At 34.9% G+C, this 10,362-nt stretch overlaps 1 protein-coding gene across 2 annotated transcripts; it reads right to left on the bottom strand.

Moving 5' to 3' along the window:
* LOC109844376 lies at positions 805-6,437 on the bottom strand. 2 transcript variants are annotated; one of them, XM_020413378.1, is made up of 8 exons: positions 5,867-6,437; positions 5,070-5,234; positions 4,784-4,889; positions 3,400-3,582; positions 2,691-2,850; positions 2,154-2,476; positions 1,410-1,499; positions 805-1,290 (listed from the first exon to the last, which is right to left on the bottom strand). In XM_020413378.1, exons 1-8 carry the CDS (start codon positions 5,879-5,881, stop codon positions 1,229-1,231), a joined length of 1,104 nt encoding a protein of 367 aa, XP_020268967.1. In that variant the 5' UTR covers positions 5,882-6,437; the 3' UTR covers positions 805-1,228. The 2 variants fall into 2 exon arrangements, with proteins under 2 accessions (XP_020268967.1, XP_020268968.1); XM_020413379.1 differs by having other exon boundaries at positions 2,154-2,470.

Here is a 10,362-nt window from a genome sequence, read left to right as displayed (position 1 = left end):
GCTGGATTTTAGTAAATGGTATGTTATTGGACCTGTTAAATGGCTATAAGAAATAATAATAATAATAATAATCTGTTGTTTATACATATCTTGGATGATTGGAGTAAGTTTTATTTATATATGATGTCATGGGTTTTATGGTAAGAAGTTAAAAATGAATTGGTGAACAAAATAGCCATTATGCTTATCAGATATAACATAACAGGAAGAGAAACAAACAGAGCATATATTGAAGAAGAAATATCTAAGATTTAATGAATTCATCTATTACACATACTCACTTGACTCCACTTGTCCTTTATCGCATGTTAATAACCTATCGAAAAAAAAAAGAAAAAAAAAGTCCTCGCCTGCACTTTGATCTGATGGAATATAATAACATCCTGAGGTTGTATTCAAGATTAATAGCATACGTGTGGAGTAAAACTTCCATAAACTTAAGTTGTTAGGAACCTATCGTTCACCAACTTGTTTTTATCCCTTGATTTTACTTTGAGATTTGTATTAGCATGTGATACAAATCAATACAAACATCTCAAATATACATTCATGTCTAGCACGAATCTCAAAGCAAAATCAAAGATTTAAAAAGTTGATGAACAAGAATTTCTATCTATGGAAGTTCATAGGAGATTTACTCCATATATATGTTATACATATGAATAATATGTTTCCTTCGAAAATAGATTATAGGTACTAGGAAATTATGCCATGATCGTAAAATGAGTGAGAAACTAAGATGGCTATAATTCAGGCACATTGCTATCCTACAGTTCGAATTTTGCATGTGTAATACGCGGGCAATGGCATACATGAGTTCCTTAATAATATTTTTGTTAGTGAACAATAAAGTTCTCTGATCAAATACATCAAGGAAATGTCGAGACATAAGAACCATTATGAAGGTGAAAGCAAATATGCGCCCTTCGCTCGTGCACCATCGATGTTCTATGCAAAAGAACGAAATCAAGACACGCGAAAAGAATCCTAGGAATAACCTTATGAGGTAGATGCAAGGACCCAATGTTATAAACAACATTCATTTTCCATGAACCGGCGCAATCTAGCGACTTTATTACATGCGTCCATTACGAAATTCTAATTCGACAACTCTTATCAGCTAAACTCCTTATGGATTTCCACTGTAATGTAGATGAGGAGCCATAATACGAGATGCCCGTCTTGCTCAGAGCCTACCCCTTGAACATAGAAGGGAAAAATGGCCTTTCTATGTCTTCTCATCATCAGATGCTGGCCCGTTAGTTATGGTATCAGCAAAGAACTCCTCAACTAACAGCAATAGCGAAGGAGAAGCTTATCATTAGCAAAAGTATGAAAAAATTATTCCGTTTACAATAAGATATGAACTGTTAAGTATATAAATAACAAAAGAACAGGTTTGGCTTTACCCATATCGTCGTGCTCTGGGGAGTCTAGGAGGATATCAGAGTCAGATGGCAGGAATGGAGAGCCATCATACTCACCGAGAGCCCCAAGATCTGTGACAGGAACACAGAATCATAAAAGATAAATATAAACAAAAATCAGCATATCTTAAATCAGCATATTAGTGAACCATACTAAACTTTCTGTTGATAAATTAAAGAACACCATGTCATGCTACATCATTTAACAAATTAATTTCGTTGATTTATCGTTGTCAGTTTTTTCCATTAAGATGTTAATGCAACTTGTCATCAGAAACAATTAGAAATAATCATACTCGTGTACATAATGTGATATTCTTAAAGTCCCTTCCACCGCACTAAAACTCTGAAGTTATGATTGTGATTACCTGCCTTTTTTATGGGTTGAAACATGGACTCACGCAACGGTATCTTATTTTTATTCCTTAAGTCCGCTTTAAATGTATGCCAAATGGGATTTGAACTTGGGTTGCTAGGATACCATATCCAAATCCCTTCCGCTGCATTAAAGCTACGAGGTGATAGAAGTTGGCGGTTATAATTTTGTATTCTGACAAAACTCTGAAGTTATTATAATGTTGAGGGTTACAATTTTATATTCTAACACATGTATACGCGTTAGAATTTTATATTGTAACAAAAACCTAACATTGTTCATGAGGTTGCGGTTACAATTTTATATTCTAACGTACATCTCAGTGTGCACGCGTGACAATATAACCTTACCTCCCAAATCAGTTAAATCTGCTGTTAAATCAGGAAAAGTGAAATTCCAAAGGTGTCCTAAGGATCTGTCCGGGTCTTTCGAAGACCCTATACCCCCATCAGGTCCAAGCTGCAAGCCTCCTGTGGTCACCACATCAGATGCGAAGGTTGTATCCATTGCTGATACATCCATGCCAATGCCTGGCATATCAGATGAAGCAAAAGGAAAATGATTACTGGATGCTGCTGATGCAGGACTCACAGCTATTTCTGACATGGTAGACATCGCACTGGATGGTGGTACAATGGGTGTTGCTTCCGATGAGCCATTTTCCATCCTGATACTTAAAACAGAAATCGGAAAGAATATCAATCATAGATGAAACCTCAACCCAAATTTTGTATAAAATAGATACAGAAGACTGAAAATATCTTCAAGAAAAGTTACTAGAGGATCACTTTTTTTTAGTTTAGATTCATCTGTTTTAGATGACAACTTAAACGTATCATTGCAATATGCTCAGAGAGCTCACTAGAAGAAGATAGTGGAGTTCTTACTCATTTCCAGAATTCATATGCATCGGATGGAAACTGCTTGGGGCAGGAATTCCATTGACTACATGACAGTTTGGCAGTCCCATAGAATCAAGATGAGGCTGGCCCGTAGCTGGCATTAGAGGTGGCTGCATGACGGGGTAGCCCATTGGTAAATTGTTAACTGCACTGCAAACAGGTTGGCATTGAATAAGAGTGATAAAGTTGAGCTGCTTACAAGGTGGTTAGATCAAGAAAATTGCAGCAAATAAACCCCATCAGCTCAGAAAATTATACGCTTCTCAGAAAAGTTTTGAACAAAAAGATTTCTTGAGATACCATAGTATTTGAATTGCTTTTTTCTATTTGATCTTCAATGATGTAACTTCTGGAAGCTACAGCATGGTATATTGACAAGGTAATATCATCTTCCACCACAACAGATCAAATAAAAAATAAATAAATAAATAAAATGAATGTAGTAATGAGAAGATTCCATAATTCTCTGAGTGTTTGACGAAGAATATTATCATGGTAATTAACCAAAAAAAAAGATTCAATAAAAAATAGAATTCATTAAGTTCAACAACATAATGGAATTATAATTGTGATTGCTGGTAAGTTTCCAAGTTCAGGTACTTCATCACTTTAGAAATACCTCTTTTAACTCTTCAGATCTAGTTCAATTTTCAAAGACGTGGCAAACTGAAAATTTTGAGTGAAGAGAAATTACCAGGCAGAGGATGAATCCCATTTTGCATTGGAGCCAACGGAACCTTAGGTTGTACAGGATACTTCATTAAATGGTACTGGTGTTCCAATAAATGATTGAACAAGATGATCTGCTTTTTCAATTTCAGCCTGATATAGTAAGCTCTAAAAAAATCAGCATTTTCTTCTTCCAGTTTCTGCCATACTGAAACGACATAAAAAGTGGGATATCAAAAAAATGGAATGCATTTCATGATACAAAAATAGAAATTTGAAAGGTATATTATCAAGCGACATTAAGTGTCATTGATATTTGTGCGTATGTCCTAGGGGATCGCTTTTTACACTTTAAACAAACTAAGATAAAAAGATCAAACAGTACATATCTGAGATGCTTGCAGTTTGAAAAATGCAGTTGCTAATCCTCGACAATTTATAAATATGATCTTCTGTTGTTTAAGAATTATACTTTATAACTGAAGTAAATATCATGCTTGGCATGGGCAATCTACCTTCAATGCATCTATATTCTATGTACTTGTTGACATTCAAATGCAATCTATGCCCTCACATTTCTGACAGTATGAACATACAAAAAGGTATTGCAAAAATACATTGATAGTATAAATCATGTGTAGGAATTGAACATGAGAAGAGGAATGTCAAGGAGAAGATTCCAGTGCTTCAACTGTAGGAATTACGAAGTACTCTACAATCAACACGGGTGTCAACGTTCATAAATAGGAAAAACTAGCAGGTGAAAAGGCCTGCTGTAGAGGATAAACCATGGGTAATATATATTCAAACAAAAGTAAAGTTTGGGCAAATCCGATTCAGCTTCCGTTCATTTACAATGAGGAATTTTTCTGAGCCAGGTCAAGTCCAACAACTGCAAATCCGATTCAGCTTCCGTTCATTTACAATGAGGAATTTTTCTGAGCCAGGTCAAGTCCAACAACTCCAACCAAATGCTAGGAGGAGGCATTGTAGATATCAAATATGGGTTTGGTAAATCATGTTCATATTAGTCTTCATCCTACACTAGGCTAGTGTAACATCAGGAGACATTCATATAACAACGAGAAACCTGGTAAACTGTTGCAGAGAGAATAAGCAGGGAAGAGGAAATCCAGTATTGGATCTTGGTGGGCAAGACCAATTGGATGCACCAATTTTTTTGTAGCAGTAGCAGTAGTTCATAGAAAGTTTGAATGAAAGACACAAGTATACTTATCAATAATTAAAATATTTACTGCCCCACCTACAGTTGTAAAAACAGGCTCAATTCCAGCACGATTGGAAAGAGTCCTAACCACTTCACCTTTATTCATATACAGTAGTACATAGCAAGATTGAATGAAAGACACAAGTATACTTATCAATAATTAAAATATTTACTGACCCACCTAGAGTTGTAAAACCAGGCTCAATTCGAGCACGATTGGAAAGAGTCCTAACCACTTCCCCTTTATTCATATACAGCTGTAGGCATCGTTCTATCAGATTTTGGACCTGCAGCAAAATTTCAGTGCGGAATTGGGAATGAGAGATTACTTCGCATCGTTCTATCAGATTTTGGACCTGCAGCAAAATTTCAGTGCGGAATTGGGAATGAGAGATTACTTCCACAAATTTGGAGTTCATATATTATTTAAATTTTAGGATAGAAGGATAGGAAATATATACTCTTACAAGTTCAATATCTTCACGAGAAACCTTTCTATTATCACTGCTCGCAATGGATATTGAACCTGCATCTGCAGCAGGAGCTTCAGTGCCGCTGTTATGTTGGTGGTTATCTTGTGATTCTTGTGAAACTTGAGAAGGAACTTGTGCTTCTCTGGTCGTCAGAGGTTCCTGTACACCATGCTATAAATTAAATGCATTGAAAAATCCTTCTAAGAGAAAATTAAATTAGGAAAGGAAGATATGGTAAGATTTATATGAAAATATGACTGGCAACAGCTAGCAAATGTCAATTTATTTCGTTCAATTCCTTCATTCTAGCACGAAATAAGAACTTCCTGCTCATATGCAAGAGAAACCTAGAGAACCTTCTCGCCAATTAACAGACTACAAATTCTTGCAAAGTTACTGAACCCACATATTGACTAAGAAGCTTTGTGTCTAAAACAAAAAAAATGGATTATATAATGTGGCTAAGATATAAGCACGTCTTCCTTCCATAAGAAAGTATTGAGGAATTGCAGCATATGCTGCTCCTTTATAAATTTAAACACAGCATCAGCAAGAATGTTCATGTTTGGCCTAGCACATCATATATCTTGCACATCAAATTCAGAGGCTCAATAAAAGCATGTAAAAGTTCGAAGGCAAATCCACAAATCATTTAACATGAATAGAAGAGAATGTAGATCCTGCTATCAATTCACTCATATAATCCAAGGTTGTTATACATGCATTACAGTAAAAATGTGGTACAAGCAATAAAAAAAAAAGTATATCGGAACACTCCAAAACATTATTACCTGAGAGGTCACCATTTCAGTTCATTGCATGTAAGAGTAGGTCATTTTCAATGAATTCCTGCTACTTGACAATATACTCTTCTCCAGCTTGAGAAGTCTCGGTGGATGAAGCTTTCAGAATTTAAGATGATTAATACGAGTTGTTTATTTTTCTTGAGTCTCCAACGCAGCTTTGCAGGATCCTCATAAGTTAAACCAAGTGGTAGGATGACAGCTCAAAACCTGTTAGAACAAAGTTCAGCAATCAAAATAGATCCTACAGAAGAAATATAGGTTACTAGTATCTTGACTCAACAATTAAGAGCATAGAGCTCCAAATTTCAGTAACTAACCATCGATTTGAGCAGTAGCAAGTGAAACAAAGCAGAAAAAATGTAGATCAACAGGGAACACTCATAGCATTAGCAATTGCAAGTTCAATACTGCTAAAGAAAACAGCTTTACATCTAATAATTCCAAGGGCACATCCTAATGTACACTTAGTTGTCAAAAACACATGACTATTCACAAGACTTCTCATCTAAGCAAATCGTGCTACAAGCCTCAGTTGTAGCACAGACAATTGGTTCCTGAAAGCACTTTGTATTATGTACAACCATGACATATATTAAAAGATGAACAAGAATTACTAAATTTGTACAAACTTAATCGTAAATGGATTCATACCATGGAACCAGGGAGCCTCAGCTTCAACTTTCTCACAGAAAACTTTACATCTTGGCTAGAAGCATGAGGTTTATGGTTGTGTACAAAATCACAAGGAAAAATAGCAGAAAGTTTTAAATAAACACCACAAACAGCATTTTATACAAAACAAACATCACACTCAACAAAAATTCAACCAAACAGAGAGATCTCTTACTCAAACTGAGGTTTCCTTCCCAATTTAAACTGAGATTCTAGAGTTGTTTCTACATCCAAAAACCTGTAATCTTCCAGCTTAAGGTATCCCAATTTAAACTGAGATTCTAGAGTTGTTTCTACATCCAAAAACCTGTAATCTTCCAGCTTAAGGTAGATTTTTTTTTTTTAATTTACTAGAGTGAACATTCTATACCAAAATTCACTTCATAATTTTGGATTGCATTATTGAAACAGTAATAGAGAGGATTGGGATTAGTACAATGAATTATTTAACTCAAAAAGCAAGCCCAGCAAACTCCAACACTATTCACTGTTGGAACATAAAATCACAATATCTAATCCTTATCACAATTTTGGAGTTTTCGATGCAGTGGAAGGGACTTTCTCAGTTCAATAACTGGCACATAAACACTGTGAATCTAGATTTTGACACATAAGAAGAGCACCCAACCTACTGAGAACAAGTTGAAATATAAAATTATAATTCTACACTTTCGTCATAATTTTAAAGTTTTGATAGATTTGCCACTCACAAGATAAACAGCTCTAACCAAAATAAAAAAGGAACCAACTTTCAACTACAAACAGAAACAGCATCAAAATGTTCCCTTTTTTACTAGATTCGAGAGGAGGTGAAAAGGGCGATGCCGCTCTCCGTTTTATATCCCTTTTGGGGGAGTCCTGGGCCCTGAATTATTGTCTTGCAAAAGCGTAAATTTCCCATTTGTAAAGGTTAATAATTAGGGTTGTGCAATCTGTAGATCGGTTCCCATTTTTTGCCAAATTTGATCAAACCGAACCAAACTACCTATCATTCAAAACCGAAGCGAACCGATTCAAGTCGGTTCGGTTCGGGTCGATTTTGTTCGGTTTTCACTTAGGTACAAATGTTATGCCCAAATTCAATCTCACTTCTAATCTGTTGACGAAGAAAGAAGTCTCTTACACTTCAATTTACTGAAATTCATAAACTATTAAATGCTACTGAATATTAGATGTAGAGATCAAAATCTTATTCCTACCAAAGATTGCATAATTTTTTATAGAGAAAACTTACATAAAAATTAAAGTGAACTTAATCTGATAGACAAAGTAAATAAAAAATATGGAATAACTTGGATGTTGGGTATAGTTTTTATAAAATTATAAGTTTGATTCAAAGAGAAGTATGGTCCAAAAATTTAACAAACGAGGAGAAAAATCAGGAAAATGTTAGAATCAATATTATAGTTAAGTTTCTTATCTCCGAAGTGGATTGGTTCAAAGTAGAAGAAGCGAATATGTAATAGAGAGGGATAGAGAACTAGAGATAATAAAAAGTGGATTGGTTCAAAGTAGAAGAAGCGAATATGTAATAGAGAGGGATAGAGAACTAGAGATAATAAAAAACCCTTAGAATTATAAAGGACACTATTGTTGGGGTATTTTATCGTTATTAGGTCGTGTGAGAGAAAAATATATCAAGCTTTAGAGAAGTAACTCTATATGAACTATAATGGGTCGGGTTTAAGCGGATGTAAATAGTAATTAGAATGGATAATACAATTCAGACGGTTCGGTCGGTTCGGGTTGAAAAAACTTCAACTCGATCCTGTGGTGTCAAAAAAAATTGAGGTCCGAACCGAATTCTAATAAAAACCAAACCGAACTGTTAAATTTCGTCTGATTCGATCGGTTTGTTCGGTTTGAATCGAACTATGCTCACCCATATTAATAATAAAGCTAATTGCATACTTTCAACTTGTTTTTTGCCGCACTTGTGTACCCTAACAAGGATTGTTCGCACTGGAGGTAATAAGATGTCGGGGAAAGTTAGGGGACTTTTTATTCTTGTTTGGGAATTAATTTAGATAATAGGGAAGAAGCTAAGGTAAGGTAAATGAGGGGAAACTTTTTTAAGTTTTTGTTCCCCTCCAATTTGGGGAGAAACTAGGACAAAGAAGAGTTAAAGGAACTTCTAACAAAAAAAAAATTATGGAGAGACCATTTTACATTCTATCTAACTTCTAATAATAAAAGACTTAATGACATGCAATGTTATTTATGCACGTTTAAATATATTCCATTTTATTTTCTTCACTTTATTAAACTTCCCAAACGGGGTGAAATAAGTTCTCATTAATTCTCCTTACTAATTTTCCAAACAAGTTTTACATGTGCTCTTACATTCCCTTAACTTAGCATATCCTATGTTCCCTTAACTTCCCTTCACTAGGTGTAAATCCAAACAAGCCATTAAAAGTTTTGGAAGTTGTACTTTAATACTTTATTTCAGGGTTTTTACATAGAGACCGTTTGTTACTTTAGTGAACTTAATGGAAAACAAACTTTCTATGTAAACCACATTTACATGCTATTGAAAATTACCCCAAATATCTACAACACCGTCCTCTCCCTTTCCGTACCCTCCTCCAAAATCTCCCCTTGGCGAGTTGAGATAGTGGCGAGTTGAGAAGGAGAGTGAAGAGATGGGTGCGTGGGAAAGGCGAGAGGGAGGAGAGAGACCGGGAAGTTGGCCAGAGAAGATGAACGAAAGAGGAAGAGGAGGTAGAGAGAGAAAAAATAGGAGAGAATGGGGAGATGGCCAGAGAAGAAGTTGGAATTGAGGCTGAGGACGCGGAGGAGGTGATGGGAGTGAGGAGGTGGTGGTGGAGGATGGGGAGGAGGAGTGAGGGTATTATGAATATTTAGGGTCCTTTTTTAACTGTTAGGGTAAAAAAGTGTGACATTATTAATTATAACAGCAAGTAAAGATGGTTTACACAAAAAAAAAAAGAAAATAAAAGATGGTATTCATTAATTTCACTAGAGTAAAGATTAGCGTCCAAGGAGAAACTCTTTATTTTATGCAAAAGTGATAATTTGTCTTGGATGTTCTCATATGGTACTCATAAGCTATTTTTAGAATATTTTTTAGCTTTTAATGTTTGTTAAATTTAAATGTATCCTAATTCTAATTTAAATCTATCTTGATTATATTTTAAAATAGAATTATAATGGATTTAAAAATAAACTCAAAAAAATATTAAGAGCTAAAATATTATAAAATTAGCTTTGAGTGGCGCGCGTGATAAAATTCGGGAGAAAGTTGTCGCGTTTACGTAACACAAGTTTAGAAATTTTAAGGGTGTATGAGTGCTGCCAAAAACATAAACAAAAGTGATAGGAGAAACTAAGTACGTAGTATTTGAGTGCTAACTATCCTAAGATAATAACTGATTAATTAATTAATTAGTAAAGATCTCAGGAACATTTGTACTATGGTACGTGCTGACATGGAGCAGGATGTCTGATCCATGACAGCTGGCTGGGTCAAGCGCTTGATTTGTTGATGCCGCGCTGACGTCAACAAACTGATCTAGGCAAAATTAGCTTCTATAAAAAGTTATTTACATTTCAAGAAATTAGTTTCTGAAATTTATCTTTCAGATAATTGATATTTTGATGGGCTTTTGCGAATATTAGTCCCTTAAATCTTTAATATTTTGATATGTAGTCTCTCAACTCATTGAAATGGCTACTTGGTCCTCAAATTAAGATTTTGTACCATTTTTTTAAAAGAACTGAGGCCTAATATCAATTTTAATAATGCTAGATACCAATTTTGAAACGATTTATTAGGATTGAAGGAC

This window comes from Asparagus officinalis, chromosome 6 (genome assembly GCF_001876935.1).
Source record: "Asparagus officinalis chromosome 6, Aspof.V1, whole genome shotgun sequence".
In the NCBI taxonomy this organism is placed as follows: Eukaryota; Viridiplantae; Streptophyta; class Magnoliopsida; order Asparagales; family Asparagaceae; genus Asparagus; species Asparagus officinalis.
Note: the sequence above shows the minus strand (reverse complement) of the source record. Positions and strands in the feature narration are given on the sequence as shown.

Excerpts from the sequence above, each read along its gene's own strand:
- LOC109844376 (XM_020413378.1), bottom strand. Across the intron at positions 3,583-4,783 it reads GCCTGGTTTTACAACTCTAG|TATGGCAGAAACTGGAAGAA; the intron begins GTGGGTCAGTAA and ends ATGTCGTTTCAG. Across the intron at positions 2,477-2,690 it reads CATATGAATTCTGGAAATGA|TATCAGGATGGAAAATGGCT; the intron begins GTAAGAACTCCA and ends TTCTGTTTTAAG.